Here is a 24,289-nt window from a genome sequence, read left to right on the forward strand (position 1 = left end):
GTCTTTGTATGGCAGGTAAGATGAATTAACATCCATAATCCCACATGGAGCAGCATTGAGCAGATTGAGCAATGGTCTGTGGTGGATTCAGTGGTGATTATTATGTTTTCATAGTTTACTTTGACTACTGAGGTACATTTCTAGACTGGTATAGGACTGGCCTAAAGGATTTTATTGTAAATGAGAGGTGAAAATTAGAGCAAGATAAAATGTTAAGATGTTGGATAGGTAGTTATAGAGATAAAAAAAAATGGGATAGATGAAATTAAAGTAAAATGGTGTCGGGCAGGGAGAATTATTAGACTCCTAGTGGTAAGAACTACATGCCAAAAAAAAAAATAGGCCAAAGCAGGACACATTTGTCTTGACCATTAAATAGGCTGTCCTCAAGATATGTCAAAAATATATAAAGCCTGAACATTGTACAGTATACTACTGACGAGAGCAACTTCCTCCTCTTGGTCGTAAGAGGGGTTGTGTTTATAGCATTTTTACCTAGAAGGCTATTAAATCTTAATGTTTTTAGTTTTCCAAAGTAAAGTTTCATTTTCTCATTCTCTAAAACCAGCCAGAAGCAGTTATTGCTTGTTTCCATTGTTGTTCCTTTCTTGTTACATTATAACCATTTGAGTTTAAGACAAGAAAATCAAAATATAAAGGGTTATTGAAGGAAGCCAGGAATAGCACGTCAGAATAGCAGTAAGATACTGGTGAAGTCAGTGTTCCTGGATACAGAGAAAGTGGGAAATTCCTGGGCATGCCAACTTTGAGTGATTTTCCAGTCTAATACACACCACATTCAAGCCTGAACTTCACCAATGGGTTGATATACATATTCTTCACTTAATGAGCTAAACAAGATGCTAAAATAGAACCAAAAGTTATTAATATTGGAGGAATGAAGAAAATGGTGAATGATACCATCATACCTCAGCCTAATTATCTCCAAGATCATCATTAGATTTTTACAACAGATTTTATTTTTTGAGGTTAGACATATAGTAATTGAACTAGTGAGTTTTATACACATAACTTACCCAAAACTTTACATAGCTATTAGTTTCTACTCTATGCGGCAAATCAAAATTCAAAATTCGTGGCAGTGCTCTTTTGTTTTGGGTGTAGGTATACTGCCCTGCCCATTTACAGGGAAGGATAGGTACAATACAGCTAAAGAGCTCAGTTCATTTCTGCTGGTTAGTAACTGAACACTTGGTCATTGGCAGCTCTGAATTTGTTGTTTTTCACTAGATGGTTGCTGTTATTCTTCATTTGGTGAAGTACTTTGTTCTTTTTTGGCAGCATGCTACTGTTAATAAGCTTAGTTAATTCAGGATTCTTTTTTTGTGACTTCCCCGACTTTGACTATTGTTGATTGCACTAATCATGCCAGATTTTAGCCTTTCTAGCATCAGGTACTGTAGTAAGGCTGTAAGAATAGGTTGACTTCAGCCAGATATGACACTCACACTGTTTGTAGTTCGTATAGGGCGCAAGTTTGCTCGCCTGAACTTTGCTGTGACGAATGTAAGTGATTCGGGATAAGGGAAGTGGAAGACTCTGAATAGATATTTAGAAAAGTTACAGCGTGACAGACTTAGAAAAGCTACTGCTAGGGATGAAGTGAAGGCTCTCCTTGTCAGGTTTTGTCTCCAGGGGTTGAGTGGCTGATTTACCTGTACCTGCAACACCTGTGACCACTTTTCCCCCTATCTCAAGTCCTCCGACTTTCCCTGTAACTCCGATCCCTGGCTCTCATTCCTCTGATCCCAACGCCATTGCCAGCTTAGAAGCACATGTTGATAAGAAATTTGATTTGTCAGTGAACACCGTTTCCCAGATTGGGAACTCGGTGTATGTCCTCATGGACAGATTTAGCAGTGCATTGCAGTGTTGGGTGCAGTGTCAGTGGAGGGGGCGGCTACTCATCCCACCGATACTCCTAGACTAAGGTCCCTGCTAAACTCCCCTTGCTCACCTGGGAGGAAGCAAACTGGCAGTCCAAGGGAGGTCGGTGGGGTTTGCCCACGGGTAGTCGCTGCCTCATCTGAACCTGTTGTCTGCTTATCCCAGGATTCGGAGGGTTGCTGTTGGAAAGGAATCTGCTTGGACATGCATGCATTATCTTCCAGTGACTCAGACTAATGGGGCTCAAAAGCGCAGTCGGCACTTTGCTGATGTTTCGAGACCATTGAAAAGGTCTGGTGCCTCGATGGATAAAGATGTTCCCCCGGCTCGTAGGTAGCATTGGGATAGGGCTCGTAGCCCTCTTCCCTCTTGTAGTTTTTGGGCGTCTCCTCAAACTTCTCGTTCCCTTTTGGTGTCCACCAAGCACCACAGTGTCCAAGAAAGTGTTGTAAAGCATAACTTTTTAAAAGAACCATGAAAAAGATGCACATTCGTTATGTTGATGTTTGTATAATACTGTTAATATGTGAATAGAGTTCAGTATAATGTAGGCTAAATACCAGTTTGTTGATGCAGCACACTGCGCCATCAAATCGAGCGTCGGCGAGCTTAGTTAGCGCAGCGACCCGGAAAATTTGAAAATTACTGCGGAAACATATTACTCTAGCCGAAATTTGTGCCGGATTACTGATTGTTCCGGACTACTGATTGCCGGATTAGTGATGGTCAACCTGTACTGTCATTACCATTATTATGAATTCTATTTTTTTTACTTCTTCAGCAACTGTGTGGATACTGCTGATAATTATTTTTGTCATGTTACCTTATGTATTCAGATTGTGTGTATTGTATTTGTATATTCCATGTCTATGGCCCTGAGCCGCAATAATTATTATTATTCACTCTCCTTAAATAAGGATTGGTGTTTTCTTGGGAAGCCTGATTGGCACTGTGTTGTGAATGCCATCAGTTGGTTTGAATTTTAACGAGTTTGTGGGGTAGGTTTTAATTTTTTGGTCATATTTTGTGCTGCACCCAGGGCAAGGGCACCGCACACATTTCGATGTGTCTTTTTTGGATTGTTAGCTTTGGCAACCTGTGACTGACTCCTACGTTGCAAAGCACCTGCTAAAGTAGGGGCGACTATTGGCTCTACCACCACGCCACTACAGGTCAACCAGGTAGGTATCGACCAGAGGCGATACCTACCTGCCATAGCTCCCTCACCAGGCAAGGTTACAACAAGCATTTGACGATGCTAGCTAATTTTTTTTTCTATTTCAAATTCATCTCCATCTGTGAGTGTTTTGAGTAGTTTTGTCCATGTATCCCACCACCTGTGTCAATGTGGGATTCAGCTATGTAATTATTTGGTAAGTTACATATATAAAAATGACATTTTTAAATATCTAACTTCCCTGTTAGTTACATATATATAGCTTTATCCCAACATTCGTTTATACAAGACGTGCAGAAATTCAAAATTCGCGGCGATCGCTGATAGATGGTCAGGTGACCATACCTGTGCGCCCTCTACCAGGTACCTGGAACCATTCCCAATTGTCCTCAGAAATTCCCTGCCGTCGTTCTAGCAACACGTTGGAAATTCGCTCTACTATTGGTTTGCTTTGTCTACAATTGGTGAAGTACCCATTACTTGCCTTTGTTTTTCATGAGGCTTTAGCTGATTTTGGATTTTCCTTGATTTCTATTTCAGACTGATAAGATAGATTTTGTTGGTTTCCGACTTGGACAGTTTTGAACTTGCTTTTTGGATTCTCAAGATGGCTGACTCTGTTGTCAGAATGTGTGTGAGGGGATGCAAGACCCGGCTTCCAAAGGCTGCTCTTGATCCCCACACAGTATGTAAGAAATGCAGAGGTCATGTGTGTGCATTTGATGATAGATGTAAGGAGTGTGAAAGTTTGTCTGAGAGAGAGTGGAGAGAGTGTGATCGCTATGAGGCGATTGGAAAAGGACAGAATTAGGAGAGCTAGGATCTTCTTTATGTTCTGTCAGCTAGGTCTTCTGATAGTCAAGTCCTTTCTAACTTGTCTGATACTAATATTCCTGATCCTAGCCCTAAGGTAGTAGCACCCAATCCTTCTGCGGAGTCGGAGGTAAGTGAGCCGTTTTTGAAGGATATTATGGCTGCTATTTCTGCCTTAGGAGTTACAGTGCAATCCCTTACTTCGGATAGAGAAGTGATGTGGGGGGCAGTACATAGTTTGCAACAGAAGTTCGGTGACAGTGTTAGTGCAGTGGAGGGTGCGTCCATTCGCGTCTGTCACGCTTCCTAGCCCTAGACTCCTTCCATGCCCCCAACTCCCTGGGAGAAGGAACGCTGACAGGCTAAGGGAGGTGAGAGACGTTGAACAACGACCGGACGTCCCCTTGAGCGATCCTGTTGACACATCCCAGGACGCTTCCCCTCGCTGCAGGAAAGGCGAGATGAGGAAGTGTTCATCATCCTCGATGATGAAGACCAAGACGTGGCTGGCGTCAATCTCAAGAATCAAGACTCATCGGCAGACGAGGTCCCCCTTCCCGCTCCAACAACCCTCTTGCAGCAAATGGAGCTCTCCGGAGAGATTCCTGTCGGAGGAAGACGGCAAGTCCGCGCCTAAACAGAGGCGTAGGACGCATAACTGGTCGGAGGAAGAAGACGTGTACATTACGTCAGTTCACGCTTCTCCTCCGCCCCCAGAATGGGACATGTCGCAAGCGGCGTCACCACCTCATCATCAGAAGATCCCAGCAAGAGTCTCCGAAGCTGTAGAAGTACGTGCAGTGCCATCGCCAGTTGTTTCCCAGCAGCAAGAGGCACCGCAAGTAACGTTCTTGTCAGAAGTTCAGCAGTCCCTTGCGTCTCTGTTTGACGCTTACAAGTCACAAGGGCTAAGAGAAGAACCACACAGGAAGGAACCTAAGGACGTCAACAGACCCAGGAAGAGGATAAGACAGGAGTTAGGACAGCGAGACGCTAACAGCCAGCAAGACGCGGACTCGCTGCAAGTTGCAGCGCTCATAGACGCTTCCTCGCAGCAAGCCGCACGCTTGACGGGAGGTGACAAGGATCGTGACGCTCCCTCGCAGTGTTGACGATGGCGACGCACGCAAGCAGGACGATACGCACGATTCCCCCACTCGTTCGACATCGGAAATAGCGAATCCTTTGGAAGAGATCTCGGAGGAGGAGACGCAAGAAACTCTTCATGCTGCAGATCTGAAAAGACTACTTGCGCTATTGGCGGACTTATATCCCAATGATTTCCAACAGGCTGTACCTCGGAGTCTGCCCTTGCAATTTATGATGGGTAGACCGCAGAAGTCTTCTTCCTTCAAGAAGACAGTGTTAGCCAGATCAGTGAAGAGGGCTTCTTTATTAATTGAACGATTGGATTTTTAAAGAAGAAAGAATATGGAAGGACAACCTTTTCCTTTCTCCCCCGACGAGTTGGCTTAGATCCAGCGTGTGGTACGAGACTGGGAGGCTTTGGCTTGGGAGTTCCTGCCTCCTCCTGCTGGGACTTCTCCAGACTCGGGAGACTCTTCACGTAGAACAGCCATGACAAAGGCCATAGCCCTGTGGTCCACTTTGGAAATGGACCACTTGCTGAAAGGCGTCTTCAGGACTATTGAAGTCTTCAGCTTGATGGACTGGACTCTCGGAGCTCTCGCAGATGTTACAGATGAGAAGAACGACACGCAAATACACCTTATTGCCTGTCTCGATAAAGCTGTGAGGGACGGGACGGTCGAACTCACTGCCCTTTTCACAGCAGGTGTTAAAAGCAGAAAAGAGCTATGCTGTGCCTGCTCCTGACATCAGGAGTGACTCGCCAGAGATCAGAGTTTTGTATGCTCCTTAACCAAACAGCTCTTCCTTTAGAAATACAGACTTATCAGCACCCTTGCGCAACAAACAATGCAAGATCTGATCACAAGGATCATAGGAAAGTTCTTTCCTGCAAACTTTTTTAGCCAGGAAGGGAGAAGGAAGCGCCTCCTACGCTGGCAGCCCTTTCGTGGGAGCCCTTTCAAGAGGAAGTTTTAGAGAATGGCTGCTGGAGGACAACTCGTGAAGAACCCCAACAGCAACCAAACTCAAGAAGTGAGCACATCAACCTCCAGACACAAGTAAGCCAGGTTATCCCACTCTGGCAAGAGGAGCCAAAGGAGCGGACGACTGGACAGGTCAAAGTACTGAAGGAAGGATACAAGATCCTTCCTAAGGAAGCCCCTCTTTCACCAGAAATCCATTAGAGTTGACAGCTACATACTCGGGGGAGCAAAGCAGCTCTTCAAGAACAGGTAACCCAGATGCTATCAAAAGCAGCAATAGAAGAGGCAGTTGACCCTCTCGCCAGGAGGGATTTTGCAACAGACTCTTTCTGGTACCCAAGAACTCGGAGGTTGAGACCAGCCCTGGATCGAGTCCACTGAACAAGCACGTAAAGCAAAGTCAAGTTTGCTATGAGACATTCAAGCGCTAGTCCTAGCAGGCACCAGACAAGAAGACTGGATGGTATCGAGACCTGCAGGACGCAGATTCACGCACTAATTCACCCGAACTACAGAAATATCTGAGGTTTGTGCACTTCGACAACTTATCAGTTCAGAGCGCTTTGTTTTGACTAAGCACGGCTCCTCTACGCTTTCACACGAATGGTTTCAGTAGCTCACTGGTTACATCTAAAAGGATATGAATATCGATGCATCGACGACTAGCCAATCAGAGCCAGATCGCAAGAAAAGTGTCTGAGGATCTGCCATGACAATGAATATGACGCAAACAGCCAGGACTGGTAGTAAATCTAGCCAAATCACAGCTGATGCCTTCACAAGACATCATCTATCTGGGGATGAGGATTCAGTCAGTGGTTCTTCGGGCTTTTCCAGCCCCAAAACGCACTGATTGATGAAAAGGTGAAGCTCTTTCTAGGAGATGGACCTGCTCACGAGGGGAGTGGATGAGTCTGCTGGGGACCCTCTCGATCGAACAGTGCCTCGGCTCCCTGGGAAGACTACATCTACGCCCACTTCAGTTCCATCTGTCAATTTATTGGAAAAGGAGGCCAAGACCTAGAGACATGATTCCGATCCTCTAGGAATCAGGAATCAATTGAGCTGGTGGACGACCCAACAAACTACAAGAAGGCCTCGAACTTTGCACAGAAGAACCCGACCTAGTGTTGTATTCAGATGCACTTGATGGGATGGGGTGCAACGCTGGGGAAGGCTAGATCTCAGGTCTATGGAAAACCATCAGAAGAAATGGCATATAAACGTCAAGGAACTGGTGGCCATTCATTCCACGCCAGTGCAATTTCCAGGAGATGGTCCAGAACAAGATAGTACAGGTCAACAGACAACACCACAGCGTTGGGCCTACATTTCAGGGAAACAGGTGGCACTGCTCAGATTCCCTTTACGAGGCAGCAAAGATCTCCTGCTGTGGGCAGAAGCGAATAAATATAACTCTTGATAACCCGCTTCATAGAGTGGGAGAGAAGAACGTCAGAGCGGATCTTTCCAGCAGAGGAAGACAGGTTCTCAATACAGAATGGACCCTCCTACATCAATGAGGTGCAACAGGCTTTGGAATCTGTGGAGACCACTAATAGACCTCTTATGACACAGAGAACAAAGAGGTTACCAGTCTAATGCCTGTGTCCCAGACCAGGAAGCAGTGGCAGAGGACGCCTTCCTCATGGATTGGGAAGGACTAGACACGCACGCTTTTCTCCCATTCGAGATCCGAGAGTCATGAAGAAGTTCAGAGCCGAACGACCCGCATGACCCTGATAGTCTGCTGGCCCATGAGACCATGGATCACAGAAGTGATGGAGGCTAGGTAGACACCCCCAGATCGCTACTCTGATGGAACATCTACTCAGACACAGCCACATATAGAGAGATACCATCAAAACCCTCGCCTCAATCTAACTGCCTTTCGACTATTGAAAAACTGGCAAGAGCAAAGGGCTTTTCAAGGGAAGCTGCAAGAACCATCACAAGAGCGAGGAGGATGTCCACAATCAAGGTGTACCAGTCAAAGTAGGACGTATTCAGGGAATGGTGCAGAATTAATAACATTTCCTCTTCCAGTACCTCTCTAACTCAACTGGCAGATTTTCTGCTGCATGAAACCCAAGAAAAAACTAGGCATTATCAACCATCAGGATACCAGAGTATGCTAGCTTCCGCCTTCCGTCACAGAAATATTGACGTAACGGGAGACAGACCTCAATGGACCTCATAAGGTCCTTTGAGACAGTTAAGAGAAGGGACAACCCGACTTCTTGGAATTTGGACGTAGTCCTGGTGCTTTTAACTCGAGCAGGTTTGAACCTCAACAAGGCTTCATGGAAGGATCTGACTAAGAAGACCCTATTCTGGCTGCGCGGCAAGCAGCCACAAGAGGGTAGGAGAATTCATAAGCCTTTAGCAAGAAGGTAGGTCACAGAGAGAAATGCAGTCTGCTCGCTACAACTTGGTTTTCTCACTAAAAACGAGAACCCTTCTCAACCATGGCCCAGATCCTTTACCATACCAGGGCTGTCTCAGTTAGTAGGACAGGAAAAAGAGAGAGGCCTTTGTCCAGTGAGGGCCCTAAAATTTTATCTACAGAGGACCAGAAACATGAGAGGTCAGACAGACAACCTCTGGTGCTCAAAAGAAATTTCGCTTGCCTCTTTATCAAAGAGGCACTGCATTTTTATCATGATTTACATGAAGTTCTACCAAGACTGTATATAGAAAAGCTTCCTCTAATCTCAAAGTCACAGCATTTAAGTAAGAGCTGTGGCGATTTCATGGCTTTATAGACACAACAAGTCTATTAAATTGGATTTTGAAGCGACATTGTGGCTAAACAAGTCTATCTTCGTGAGATTGTTACCTAAAAGAAGTGCCAGACCCAATATGAGGATTGCTGCCCTGTCCTGCACGTTGCCTCCGGCGCCGTAGTTGGAGAAGGTACTACTGCCTCTAACCTATAACCTTATTTTTATTATAACCTTGCCTTTTCTTGAATTTGAACTCACAGGTTGTCTGTGAAGGTTGTCGCAACCTTCCGTAGTCCAGTTGCAAGTCTAAGTTAGGTTTGGAGTGTGTTTAGTGGTGTTAGTGGCTCAGGTGGTCAGCTTCTTTGTCCATGGCTATGCCAGGATAGCAAGGGTGGTGGTCTAGCCATGTTAAGGTCGAGGACCTGTGACAGCCCCATAGAGACTTTCTACAGCCCCTGAGGATCAAGGTCTCTGCATGAATGCAGGCGAATGAGGCAGGATAACTATGAAACCAGCTTCCTTATCAGGTAGGAACCAGAGTATGGTTACAGCTAACATATAGTGTTTAGTAATTATACGAATTCCCAACGGTGTTGCGGTTCTCTAACCCAACACCAATGGTGTCAATTTAAGAGAAAGAGTATGAATCACTAGGAAGTTAGATATTTAAAAATTGTATTTTCATTATAAAATAAGTTTTTAAATATACTTACCTGGTAGTTACATATATAAAAGGTCCCTCCCTCCTCCCCTCTGAGAACAGGGGCATGGAATTTCTGAGGACAATTGGGAATGGTTCCAGGTACCTGGTAGAGGGCGCACAGGCATGGTCACTCTGACTATCTATCGGGCGATTGCCGCGACTTTGAATTTCTGCCGTGTGCGCCGATTTAATCGGGCGGATAAAGCTATATATATCTAACTACCAGGTAAGTATATTTAAAAACTTATTTTATAATGAAAATACCATTTTTATAATAAAATAGTTTTATATACCCAGTATACTTGCCAAATAATTACACGATCCAGAGCCCTCCTCCTCCCCTCTCATGGACATAAAGTGTAAACAAATTGAGCTCTTTAGCTGTGTTGTACCTATCCTTCCCCGAAAGTGGGCGGGGCAGTATACCTACACCCAAAACAAAAGAGTGCTACAGCGAATTTTTGAACTGCCACACAAAGTAGGAACTAATAGCTATGTAATTATTTGGTAAGTATATATAAAACTATTTTTATTATAAAAATGTAATTTTTTGCTGTTCTCTTATGACTTGCATGCTTTCTGCCTGTATTCACATCTGGTACAGGTTTCCTTTATGCACTTTGCACCATGATTTTTTTTATGCTGTATCTTTAAATTATCTTACTGCTTTTCTCTTCTCATATTAGCTTAAACCATCTCAGTCTTTGAACCCTCAGCCTCTTCTCTTTATAATAGTGTATTAAAACTCCCAGAGGTACAAGTAAACAGCATAACATAAACCTGTGTAAAGTATTTTTATCTCAGAGGATGATTCATTTGTCAAAAATTGTTGCCACACCTTAGCATTTTGCATATTTAAGAAATAAATCAAGCTGTCTTTGTTATTAGACAGGTTCATACAACAGATATCCCAGCTATGTGCCATGTAATATGATTACCCTGTGTCATCAAAGTTGTGATGTAGACCAATTTAAGAAAGAAATATAGGAAATAAAATTGACAAGAAAGTACATTTTAGAAAAGAAGACAGAAATCACAACCTCCAGCAGGAATTGTGCACAATGAATAGGGAAATGACAAGAATCACTTAGAAAACCAAGATCTGTAGCAACGTGAATTTATAAATGAAAAGTATATCATGCCCACACCAAAGGAAGTATGATGGCCAACCAATTGAGACATCTTTCACTAAGTGTTGTATCACCTTTGGTTACTGGTGCACCAGCCAGTGCAAGGTCTTGCAGGTATTCATATCACTGTATAGGGCTTTGGTGTCTTTAGAATGAGAGTCGGTAGGTGCCAACCACTCAACGTTAGCAGTTGATGCATCGTATCTTTATCTAAGACAGATGTTGCTGTAAAGCTTATTGAATCATCTGCCTCATCAGCTAAAAATAAAATGATGCATGTTTCTGGAAAACTGTTATTTTGGCCACAAAACCTGTAGAAAGCCCATTAAAACCTTCAGTGTTCTAGGAGGATCATAATGTCTTCTCCCTGTTAAGTATTTGTAAAGCGCTTTTCATAAAAGCACTATATATAGTAATCCCTCAATTATCCAGATCACCATTATCCAGAACTTGACATTATCTGGCACACCCAGATCCGGGATCAAAGCCCCAAAGATATGATACATATGAATTTTTAAAAATTTGAAAAAACTGCCCTCCAATGGTTGGCAATGCTGTCCAGGCTCAAGAAAATGTTGGTAACACTGCCTATAATCAGACTGACTGAGAAAGGGTTTTGGGGTGGGGAAGGCCTCAAGAAGCTTCAGTGGTGGGGGGGATGGTTGGATGGCTTTGTGCCATCAGAGAGAAGGGGCAGTAAGGCTGTGTAGAGGAAGGCTCAGAGAAGGGGGTTGTATTGAAAGGTGGGTGAAGCTGGGGAGCAGTTTCTAAAGCTGGGAGGGGGTGAGGATGCAGTGTTGGATGGGTGAAGAGGGCTAGGTAGACCTGACTTGATAGAGCTTGTTTGGTTTCATGTTTTATACATATGATACAGTAATACACATTTTATTAAAGGATACATACAGTACCAAGAGAGAGAGAGAGAGAGAGAAACAATAAATGAAGTATGTTTACATTGAAGTCTAAGTACTGTAACACACATTCCTTCACTTTTTTGTTTATATTTTATGCTACAACAGTATTCTCTTTTATATTATTACCACATTTTCTCTTTTTTTTTTTCTTCCAAACCAAAAGATAGACACATATTTGCATAGGGTACATACGTATGCACACTCATTCCATGCCATCTGTGAACTTGCCACAACCTGTTTGGTTTTGTCTTGCCTACATATGAAATTTGCTTTTTAAATGTTTTTATGGTGATTAGAGATCACATCAACAGTGATAAAATATTCTCTTGTGTAGGGAGAGAGAGAGAGAACTGAGGTATGTTTATACTGGTAAACAAACAAATCGGGACACAGCTGTTTTGTGATTTTAAGGGATTTTACTTTTAACATAAAGTATGTTTGTTTACTTTTGTACATACCCATTTTGCATTTATGTACAAAAATAAAAATAATAATTCTGTTAATACATTTGTATCTTTTACCAACTAAAAAATTATTTTCCTAATTCTTGTGGTAGTAGGCTCAATCAGCTGATTCTTAGAATGTAAACATTACAAGTAGCCAGATGTTTGTTTTTTATATATATTACAATGCAATATATTTTATATATATTACGATGAAATATATATTTATGATATAAATGGATTCTGTAAGTAAAATAACAGTTTCATTACCATTACCTTTATCTTAAATACAACTGGAATAGTCTAACTGGCTTTTGCAAGTGGATACTGTAAGTGTAACACCTGGGCTAACCTAGGTTTATAGTTTGCACATAGACTACACATTTTTATCTCATGTATGGTAATACAATATGCTGACAACTGATAAGAAAGTTGCTGTATAAAAATACATTGTCATAAAACCATGGTAGGCTGTGGATAAACACAGGTATTCTGTCTGCCTACTGGACTGTGTCACATTTACTAGAGAGAAAAAGAACGAGGTTTCCTTTTTTTTCAAAGTATTCATGCAGCGTATTTTGTTACAAATATTGGAAAAAAAAGGTGATATGTATATTTTGTTACAAATTTTGGAAGAAAGTTGAGAATTGACTTTCGCATAAAGTTTTCAGTTTAAAGTTTGATGGTTGTTTATAAATACTATACTGAGTGCTTACAGTTATGTGGTATTGACAGAGTTAGGTGAGGAAGGGTACGGAGTTGCCCTTGAACACCCATAGATTTTCTTATTCGCCATTATTCGAATTTTGCCATTATCCAATGGACCTTTGGCTCTATTAATCCAGACGATTAAAAGATTACTGTAGATACTTAACTGTGGTACTTCTAACATTTGTGGGACTACCTGCATGGGAGTGACTTGATTCCCTCATGTACTGAAGGGCTTATGACACATTTTGTAGTATTGAACAGAAGTAAAATTAAACTAAAGATCCATATTTATGTAAGTTGTTCAAAATTTTATACAGTATTTCATTTTTGGAATAAGTATAGTGTTTACTAACATTGTTTCGTAAATAGGTCGTGGTCTTCATTTTGGCAATGAGACTGGTGTAAGCCTAGAAGGTAGTGTAGTTCTCAGTACCTCAGAAGTTCGGAACCAATGGCTGCAAGTAAGTGATTGTCATTTTTTTTTGTTGTAGTGCTTTATTTATTTTCTGTACTGAAATATATTTTTATCTTGTTATTTTTATTTGTTCACTACTTGAATAGTTCAGATTTTGTTCCATAGTATTATTATTAACTACATTTTTTGGATTGTCCTTTTTATTTTTTAATACTCATATAGAGGAGATTAGCATGCAGAAATTAAAAAAATGTAAACAAAGTAAATAGTTGAAATGAATGTAAATTTGTTCTTACTTTACCTGTAATTGGGAGACTTGATGGTATATGGGGTTGTTTCGCTTTTCAATCTCTTTCTACTGCTTTCTTCTTGAGACCAACTGTGCTTCTTTCTCACTAAAAACATAACCTGTTTAATGATGTATGTTTTTGCCTGCATTGTAAAATGTTTCTAAAGTGAGAGAGCATTGTCATTCAGCAGTTTTAAAGCACAATTTGTTGTAGCTTTTTCAGGGTGATATTTTTCAAGGAACTTTGTAGTTCCCTCCATTTTTGACACCTTTTTATTAGTGAACTAGGGACATCTTACCTTTCCTCTCTGTCCTCGTAAGACAATTCCATGGCTGTTGTCTGTCACTACTCTCTCTGAAGGTCCTGCAGTTCTGTGGTGAGCTCTTATCTGTGGTCCTCCACTAACTCCTCCACATCATCATCACTGCCCTCCTAGCCCACAGACTTGCCCAGAAATGAAATACCCTCACAACAGGCTCAGCCTTGCTGGTATCTCTAGCTTTCTTATTAGCCATGAGACTTTCATAGTTGCTGAACTTAGCACCTGAATATGAAACAACTCACACAAAGTTTAGCAGAGATGTGCACTAAGCGAGACTCACATGAAGACTGAACTCCTTCCCTTGTTTCAGTTGGGAACTGCATACACATGACACATTAATCCCATGCATGTTCTGGCTGGTCATCTCTGCCCATCTTGTAATCTATCAAACATCCATTAACAGATTGGGTTTTCTATGGACAAAATGTCCTTTAACCAAATTGTCCGTTAAGCAATGTATTAATTAACCGAGATATGACTGTATATACAGTATTATGATGTATGATGAGTGTTCAGTGCAATATTTGCAACTTGACCAGAACAGCTTCCCATCAGAGCTTCTGATAAAAAACATGGTTAGTCCATCCAGCTGAAGATTACATGTATGGCTTTTCAGCAAATGACCTTTCATTTACTTTTGTGTTTGTTTACATTCATTGCTTCCTTCTTTATCTTGACTGACTTTGGATATTTAGTTTAACTTATGTTAAATACATCCTCCTCTGTAAGGTTATAAATATACTTTTTTTACAGATTTTTCTGTTCATATAAAGTTCAAAACATTTTCAATGCAGTCATTTACATCCCAGTTAATGACTTACAGTAGTTGGCTTTGAATTGCAGCTCTTTAAGAACAGCTTCATTCCTAGCATGCACAGTTCCCCATTAGTGCATTTTCATTAATTTATACCAGTTAATTACTGATGAGTAGGCATTCATTTTTTTATTAGTAGTAGTTTCATTTACAGTCTGCTGCATTTTGAATTATTGTGTGCTCAGAGGCATGTGAGACTGAACTTCAGTGAAACTATCTGTCTTCATTAGTTAATCTTTTACCATACTCCCACCTCATGATATACTTAAAGATTTTGAGCAATACTTCTTAATCCAGAATATATAGGAAAGCTTATTATCCAGACTTCATAAATCCAGAATCTCTGATAATCTGGACAGAGACTGGAATATATATTTGTTAAAGGCCTACACATTACTCCAAAATAATTTTGAAAAACGTAAGTAGTGAATGACCAAAAGAACCTAAACATATTACTGCATTATTATTATTTTGTTTGTGCTAGGCTGTTTTTATTTATCTTATGATTTGCTCCACATCATGGAAGGCTTAGGAATCATAATTATTGGTTCACTGATAATTATGTAAGCCTACATACTAGAGATTACTTATTGTGGTACATTTAGGTCACATAAATGCATGTAAGTAATAGGTTTCTGTACATAAATATTTAACTTCTTGAAACATATACAGTCACTGTTTATATGATATACTTTTCATACAGTCACTGTTTATATGATATATACATGTACTGTATAGGAAATGCTTAAAACATATACAGTCGCTGTTTATGTGCTATACATATATATAGGAAATGATAAAATCTGTTGCTATGTTCACTGTATATCTTTCAGTTCCTCATTGGACAGGTGGTTGTCATCCTCGGCTAGCACTCTGCTGGCCCAGCGTTTGAGGCTCTGACCGGCCAATGAAGAATTAGAGGAATTTATTTCTGGTGATAGAAACTCATTTCTCGTCATAATGTGGTTCAGATTCCACAATAAGCTGCAGGTCCCATTGCTAGGTAACCAATTGGTTCTTAGCCACGTAAAATAAGTCTAATCCTTTGGGCCAGCCCTAGGAGAGCTGTTAATCAGCTCAGTGGTCTGGTTAAACTAAGGTATACCTAACATTTTTTTGTCGTAAGTGAAAGCTTATAGAGCATTAGGGTAATTTTCACTGTCTACTAGGAACAGTGTACACTCTTGAGTCACTTTTCTTTTAGTTAATTATATCACTGCAGTCAATATGAAGTCTTTCTTAACAGTAACTAAGCCAGTGCCATGATTTGTTTTGGAAAGTTTCTTTTTTCAAAGTGAGAGAAACAACAGGTGAACACAGCTGGGAATACTGGAGTCAAATTGAGTGCAGACTGATATGCTCAGTGGGATTTCCTGCTCCTATTGAGCACCTGTAACCTGTGACCCTCTTTTGGGGTTTATAAGATATAAAAAAGCATTAAAGCACACTATATAAAAAAGTATTTGTCAGTAGAAACCTACTGATTATAAAATAGCCACTGTGTGCACATCAGGTGCATGAAGCAAAGCATTTTATATAAGTAATTTACCCAGTAATTACATAGCTATAGCTTCCTCTTGCACGGCAGCTTGAATTAAAAAATTTGCGGGTAACGCTTCACAGTTTAGTGCAGGTGACTGGTCCCACCCACTAGCGGGAATAACAGGAACTACTTAGCAAACAACCTCATTCTGTTTCTGCTGACGTTCGAGTAACATCGAGTGTTGATGGCAGCTTGGTTCTTAGATTTGCAGGTGGAGACCTGATTTCAGTGAAGTATTATCACTGTTTTTGGGTAGCCTTCAAGCTTACAGCTTTCAGGATCAGTATCTTATTGTTTTGTTATTAAGATCTGATTCAAGTTTATATATTTCGCAACAGTAGTGAATTTGCTATCAATTGGTTAACTACCAGTAGCGTAATTTACCAATTAGCATAAATTGTGTTCGTTGCCACCTTTACTGATTAGCGTAATGAAATGTAAACATTGCGTTCACTATCGAACCTTATTTTCGTTAATGAAATGCTCTGGGTACAGTCATACCCCAAATTTACACGATGTTAGGTTCCAGAACCCCTCGCGCAAGGCGAATTTTCGCGTAAGTTTGGCATGGTCTCTAAAAATGCTAATAAATGCTTATTTCTAAAGTTTAAACATTAAATATGACCCCAACCATGCTCCCAAATTATTAAGCTAACTTTTAAATGAAATTAAAGGTAAAGTTACTGTAATTTCATTTAAAAGTTAGCTTAATACATTACCCTTAAAAAAAGAAATAAATGGTTGACATGAAAATAGAAAGTTGGAAGAGAATTTCTGTCTCTCTCCCCTTCTGACCGATCTATTTTTAGAAGTCTTTTCAACCTATTTTTAATAACTTCTTTATTCTACACCTCTTTCTCTTTGTTCTGAAATGCTTTCTCATGAATAAACAGTGTTTTTTATTTGGACTTATACAACTCTTAGTTATTATGTCTCTCTGTGTTTTAGAACGTATTTGCCACACTAGCACATTTACACTTCGTAGACGGTACAGGTAAAATTAGATCAATTTAAACTATATACAGTACTGTAAAGGTAAAGACGCACAGAGAAGTAACAAGTTGTAAAAATGTGTGAGTGCTAACTATGAACGAGAGAGAGAGAGAGAGAGAGAGAGAGAGAGAGAGAGAGAGAGAGAGAGAGAGAGAGAGAGAGAGAGAGAGAGAGAATTGTAAGAAACCTTTGACTCGCTAATCAGCAACACTCTCCCTTCTTGTCATGTTAAAGTGACATGTCTGACAGCTTTGCCTTCAAGCTTCGAACAGAAGATGAGGGAAAGACATTTGTTTGTTTAAAATATGTATCACATATGAATTTTGTAATTACAGTTATATTATTATTATTATTATTATTTGAAAAGTAGTAGTTATTATTAGGTAAAAAATTTATTTATCATACAAAACAAATAAACGTATACATGTACCATAAAAATTCTCTCATTACAGGAAAAGAGAGAGAGAGAGAGAGAGAGAGAAATTATTACTTTTATCATTTAATGTTATTTAATTTACACATAAAAGCTTGAAAACATAAATTACATAAAAAATTAAACATAAACACTTTTGCAGGGTTTCTCAGTATTCACAAATGTTCACGTGTCTGTGAATTCGCGCAACTCGAATTGTGCAAGTTTGGGGTATTACTGTACTCAACTTTTGTTGGTAAAGGGTAACTTTAATTTTCCAATTAGCCTAATAAACGTAATATTGCATTCGCTACAGGACCGATTTTTTCGGTTATGAAATGCATATCCCAAGTCTCCAGTGATGTTTAATAAGAATTGAGATATGTATGTAATGTATGTTGGTATGCTGTGTACTTCAACTGTTGTCGGTTAAGGTTAACTTTCCTTTTCTGAGTAGCATAATAAACCACAAATATTGTGTTCGCCACCGGACCGATATTTTCGGTAATAAAATGCATATCCCAAGTCTCCAATGATGTTTGATAGGAATTGAGATATGTATGTATGTTGGTACGTTGTGTGCTGCAACTGTTGTCAGTTAAGGTTAACTTTCCTTTTCCGAGTAGCATAATAAACATAAATATTGTGTACACCACTGGAACAATATTTTCATAATGAAATGTATATCTGAAATTGTCAGTAAAGGATTAATTGAACAACTAATTACACTATTCTTTGCAGAGATCTGGAAGTGTAAGGGCAGTATGTAGTAGGAAGAGAAACTTTGCTTAATTTTAGTTGTTTTTTTGACAAAAGTATCCATTCTTGATAGCCGGGAACCGTGCAGTGAGCGTCCAAGGTGTTTATCAGCCCTTGGGCTCTTAGCTCCCAAGCTACTAGCTCGCCTGGCACCAATTCCAGCCTGCCGCCAACTATCTGGCTCCCTTGCTTCCTTCCCGTGCCATTGCCAGTCTTGTGTTTGTGAATGTGAGGTGTTTTGCAGTAGAAGAGGTGTCTACTCATCCCTCAATTCTCCTAGACAAAGGTCCCTGCCATATTCCTCTCAACTGGGAGGAGACATACCTTGTCATACTCCCCTAAACCTGGGAGGAGACATACTGGAAGTCCAAGGGAGGTAGGGGGGTTTACACGCGGGTAGTCGCCCACTCAGTTGAGAGCCTGTTGCCGGTCCCAGGTATCAACAGACAACCACTGGAAAGGTGTCTTACTGGATGTGTGCTGGAGGTGGTGGCTATCCGGCCCTATTGGCTCTCCTAACCCAGTCCCTCTCAGACTCCCCTAAACCTGGGAGAAGGCATACTGTCAGTCCTTGGGAGTCCAAAGGGATTTTGCCCCCAGATAGCTGCTTCTCAGTTGAGCCTGCTGTCCGCAGGTGTTGACTGACGGCCATTAGAAAGGCGTCCATAGAGATGTGTTTTATTTTCTAGTGGTAGTCCAGTATAGATTTTCTAGTGAATCTCAGCTGTTGAAGAGGCTTTTTTCAGTTGATATTTGCTGTTCTCCACTTTCCTGTAAACATCTCAGGGAGCAGGAGTGTAGTCCACACCTTTTTATATCTTCTGGGACAGTCTTCAACTTTTGTCTCCTGAACTTCTGGTTGTAGAATGCCAGTATTGGCACCAAGCAGACCATCAGTGTCTGAGCGTTCTTTTTGTGTGATTCCATAGCACCCAAGCGCCTAATAGTGCCTGAGCTTCCAGTAGTGCCCGAGCGCCCTATAGCGCCAGAGCTCCTCTTCATACAGAGCTCCTAGCACCAACTTTTATGTGTCTAGTGGTAGCCTAATGTGGCGGAATTCAAAACCACAAAAAACAGTACACAACACTCACCCTGATCCTCGGTTGCTGGAAGATGGAGTAAGGCGTCCACGGTCGCCAACACAGCACCCAAAACCACACAAACAAAACAAGGAAACATAAAAAAAGATAGAACTATATACACAACAAGAACAGTACACTAACAAGGAAAACCAACAACTCTCAAAAAGCACACAAAAAAACTGTCCAAAACCATACGACAGACCAGCACTAGCTCTGACTCAAGACTCACTCCAAAACCGAAAAAAATCCTTCACATATTCCACAGACAGACAGCGCCGTAAACAAACTAACGACCTCATCCCTCTTCCAACAACCGAAGCACACGCTAACGACAATTACACTCTCTCTCTCTCAAAACGTTGGGAAATGCTAAATACAAACAAATTTATTCATCCCTCTATAATTCTCCCCCCTTTTAGCATTTCCCAACCAACACCTTTCACACCTCTTTCAAATCGCCTTACGCAACACCCACGGATGCTCACTAGCAGGTCCTCTAGATCGCGTTCGCGGGCACGCAATCATTCTCTCTTCTAGCAACATTCAAACTCACATCTTCTCCTCCATTCTCTCTCAGATTCACGATATCTTCTTCACTATTACCACTCTCAATTTCATCCACAATCTCATCTATACCCTCTAACTCGTTCCCAAATACCTCCCCAATTCTTCAACTAACCCATCTCATTCGCTCATTGACCTTTCCAATTCTTGCAACGATTCATTCATGCTTTCAATCACTTGTATATTACTGCTACGCTCTCTTACTCTTACACTTTCGCTCACCTCCAACCGTTCACTAACCCCTACACGTTCAGCCAACTCAGTTATATCAAACCCGCATATGCTATACGTTCTATTCATACCATCCCATTCATCCGTATTACACGCTTTATCACTCATTTTCACTTTGGCACTCACACCCCTATCACACAACTTACGATCATTCCGTTCACTTACGTTCTTCCCTTTCTTACGTTTCCTACCATACTCTATCAAAACAAACTGCTGATCCTCATGCAACAACCCCTCACGTACATGCATCACACGCACCGCTTGCATCCTGGAGGACCCACCCATTTGAACCCCCTTCACACTCAGTTTCCCGAATTCGCTGTCACAGTCACCCTCTTTCGTCTACATACACTTGATACATGCCCTTCCATTCCACATTCGACACACTTCGCTCTCGGTTCTGAACACATTCTCGCATAATGCCCATTCTTACCACAGTTGCCACATATTACATTCACTCGGGTACCCCTACAACCATTAGCAATATGACCCACCTGTCCGCACCTGTAGCATTTAACCCCCCTATCTTTCGTACACTCCCTTACCAGATGTCCCAATTGCCCACACCCGAAACACGCTCCTAAAGCCCACCTACACTCATTCTTTGTATGTCCTTCCTTTCCACATCTAAAACACTTCGCTCGACTTCCACTCATCGACCTTCCCCTTTGTACACTACTATCCCTAACCTGTCCAACCCGTTGTTCCTTACAAACCCACCATTCATCCTCACTGGCACCTCCACATTACTTGCTCTTACACTCCTATCTATTACACTATCGGCCATTCTCATTGGGCCCCTCAACACTGCATCCCTAAAGCTTCCAAACTCTGGTACTCTTTCATCTACCCCAGCCCTTACACTTACACTTCTGCTCTCTTTTATAACCCTGTCAAACTCATAATCTTCTACAATTTCCAAAATTTCTCCCCAAGTCAACCTTTCATTCGTCCATCTTTTCTTCTCCTTCCGCTTCAAATTCACAAATTCTCTAACTCCATCTGGCACTGTCCCTAACAACTTCCGTACTAACTCCTTACATTCATCTATCCCATCATCCCCAAACTTCTTCCTTGCCAACGTCTCAGCCTACAAGCATACAGTGACAAGGTTTCCCCAGCTTTCATTCTTGCCTCATCAAATTCATTCTTCCTCTTATACTTAACACTCGCTTTCATACACCTCGCTTGCTCAACTAGTCTAGCTTTCACCTTGTCATACTCAACATCTCCCACACTCATAATAACCCTATACATATCAAGCAAAAACCAAGTCAAATATTCTCCTAATTCTCATGCCCACACTCTCTTACTTTCCCCATACTTATCCTGACAAAACCTTTCATACTCCCTAAAGAAATCATGCACATCCCTACTTCCATACTCATTATACCTTTCACACCAGGTACCTCCCTCACATACATAGCCTTTCTCACTTCTTTCTCACTTTCACTCTCACTTTCGCTACTTTCACTCTGTCCTTTCATACCCTCTTCCGAATACAAAGAGTCCACTTCCGCACTTACATTCATCTTACTCATTACACTCTTCTTTCCCCTCTTTTTATCCACTTTTATCCACTCACCTCCATCCACCTCACTATCACTACTGCCTTCACCCTCTCCCTTCTTTCCTGCCTTTCCCACTTCCTTACCCTTCTTACCAGTTTTTCCTTTCCCTTCTTCCCCCTTTTCTTCCCCTGACTTATCCTTACTTTCCCTCCGTTCCTTCCCTTGCTTTTCATTCCCCTTTTCCTTACCCTGCCTTTCATTCCCTCGTTTCTTACTTCCTATTTCCACATCACTTTCATCACTCATGCTTCCATTCACTTCTTCCTCCTTTTCTTTCTCTCTTGCCCCTTCACACATTCCAGAGGACCTGCCTCCAACAGCCCCTTCTCCAAAAACACCCTTGAACATACCTTTCATCATTTCTTCCACACTTTTCATTATTCCCTCCAACTTTTTATCCACCCTCTCTTCCATTCTCTCTTCTGACTCTTTCATCTCCCCTTTCATTTCTTCTTTTGCACTTCTTAGCATTCCCCCCATCTCCTCCACCTGACTCCTCAATCTCTCATTCTCACCCCTCAACCACGTATTCTCCTCTCTCAACCTCCCCAGTTCCTCTTCCATTCCCTCCAGTCACACTACTAGCCACTAATCTCAATTGCAGCTGCCCCACCAGCTGCCCCACGTTGGGCGCCAAATATTATGTGGCGGAATTCAAAACCACAAAAAACAGTACACAACACTCACCCTGATCCTCGGTTGCTGGAAGATGGAGTAAGGCATCCACGGTCGCCAACACAGCACCCAAAACCACACAAACAAAACAAGGAAACATAAAAAAAAGATAGAACTATATACACAACAAGAACAGTACACTAACAAGGAAAACCAAGAACTCTCAAAAAGCACACAAAAAAACTGTCCAAAACCAAACGACAGACCAGCACTAGCTCTGACTCAAGACTCACTCCAAAACCGAAAAAAATCCTTCACATATTCCACATACAGACAGCGCCGTAAACAAACTAACAACGTCATCCCTCTTCCAACAACCGAAGCACACGCTAATGACAATTACACTCGCTCTCTCTCTCTCTCTCTCTCTCTCTCTCTCTCTCTCTCTCTCTCTCTCTCTCTCTCTCTCTCTCTCTCTCTCTCTCTCTCAAAACGTTGGGAAATGCTAAATACAAACAAATTTATTCATCCCTCTATACTACCAGTGGCTAACCAGTCTCTCTTTAGCTCAGCGCCTATCTCTTCTGGAACATACTGTTGTTCTTTTTTGAATGCAATTTCCAGTTGAAAGCCTGACTCCGGTGTTCAAGTGGCCAACACTAGTCTTTGATCATTGGGTGTCCTCTCTGCTGTATCAGACTCCCTCCTTTGAGTACTATACAGACTCTCTCATGCGGTTTTGTTTCTTTTCAGCCTGTTCCACCTTTGCCTAGAGTACCAGATGACCCAAATTGCTCTCTTTTGTGACGTCAGTGTCTCAAAGCACTGTCCTTTGCAGACAGGGACTTTGGTGTATGGATTTATGAGCTTGTTGAAGAAAGCTATCACCTATACAGGGAGTGAGAATTTAACTTTGGTTGTAAGGGAGCAAGACAAGTGTTTTTTGTCCTTTACTCCCTCTGATCCTGAGATAGAATTAGTTCTGGCTGTAGCTCTTGTGAAGATTTTGAAGTAGGATCTTTCTTGACTGACCTTGGGAGCAGGGGCTAAGAAGATAGGAGTCTCTGAAGTGTTGTCAAGAGACATTGCTTCGGATGGTTCCTTAATTGTGTCCTATGCGGTAAGGAGGTTAATTTAGTTATTTGAGATTTCCACTCTTGTGGGGATCACAAGATTGGAGCCTTGGTTTTTTTTTTGTACTGGGAGAAACACCCGGTCACTATCAGCCCTCTTTTCTTCACTTTCTGCCATCTACCAAGAGAATCGCAGCTATTTTCAGATGGTATATATCCTCAGTCCATTTTCCCATTGGAATAACAATATCTTCCCTCCTGGGCATTCTTTTGTAGAAAGACTTTTCATGGGCTCCAGGCAGAAAGAAGAACCATGAACCTTCTCTTTAATGACACCCGTTCCGAATGTGTGATCAACTTCAGAGCTCCTGGCACCAGCTTTCTAGTGCTAAATCCCGAGCTCCCGACACCTGTTCCAGAGTGCTCGGCACTTTTTAGCCATACTAGGCTCCTACCTCTGAATCTCTAGTTCTTTTTAACAGATTGTTTCTTCTAGAGCAGGCTCTGCTGTTTTTTCCCAAGACTGGAATTTTCAGTCAGAACTATGGTAGTATCTGTCCAAATTTAGTCTTTCAGAGGAAGTCCTTTCATGAGACTAATCTTAGACTACTTCTCACTCCTTGTTGTATTTGAGGGAGCCTGCCTGGGGATCTAGGAATTTCCGGGATGTGTCTCCGGAAGAACAGAACCTTCACACTATGCCATAGAGGTGAAAGCCTTTCGCGTAAGGCTTCAGTCCTTCTCGACCCTCGCTCTTTCCTAGACTGCATAATTCCTTTAGACTAGACCACAGTCCTTATGTTTTTACACTAGCACTCATCCTCAAATGACAAGAGTTTTTACCATGAACGGTTGATTGATTTTTTTTCTAGTCCAACTGGAATTTCTGGCAGATGAACTGAGCCGTCAGAAACCCACTCTTACTCCCGAGTGGACCTTAATTCCCCTGATCTGTCAAGTTTTGTGCTATCTATGAGGCAGGCCGACCTTGACTATCTGCCACCT

The 24,289-nt window shown here is 41.5% G+C and overlaps 1 protein-coding gene across 2 annotated transcripts in view; it reads left to right on the forward strand.

The window, feature by feature from the left end:
* LOC136833435 (T-cell activation inhibitor, mitochondrial-like) overlaps positions 1-24,289 on the forward strand; it is a 104,081-nt gene that overhangs the window by 23,980 nt on the left and 55,812 nt on the right. For both annotated transcript variants that reach the window (XM_067095596.1, XM_067095595.1), the window contains exon 5: positions 12,970-13,061. In XM_067095596.1, coding sequence (XP_066951697.1) covers positions 12,970-13,061 — 92 coding nt within the window. The remainder of the gene's footprint in view (positions 1-12,969; positions 13,062-24,289) is intronic.

The sequence above is a fragment of the Macrobrachium rosenbergii genome, chromosome 51, assembly GCF_040412425.1.
Source record: "Macrobrachium rosenbergii isolate ZJJX-2024 chromosome 51, ASM4041242v1, whole genome shotgun sequence".
Taxonomy (NCBI): Eukaryota; Metazoa; Arthropoda; class Malacostraca; order Decapoda; family Palaemonidae; genus Macrobrachium; species Macrobrachium rosenbergii.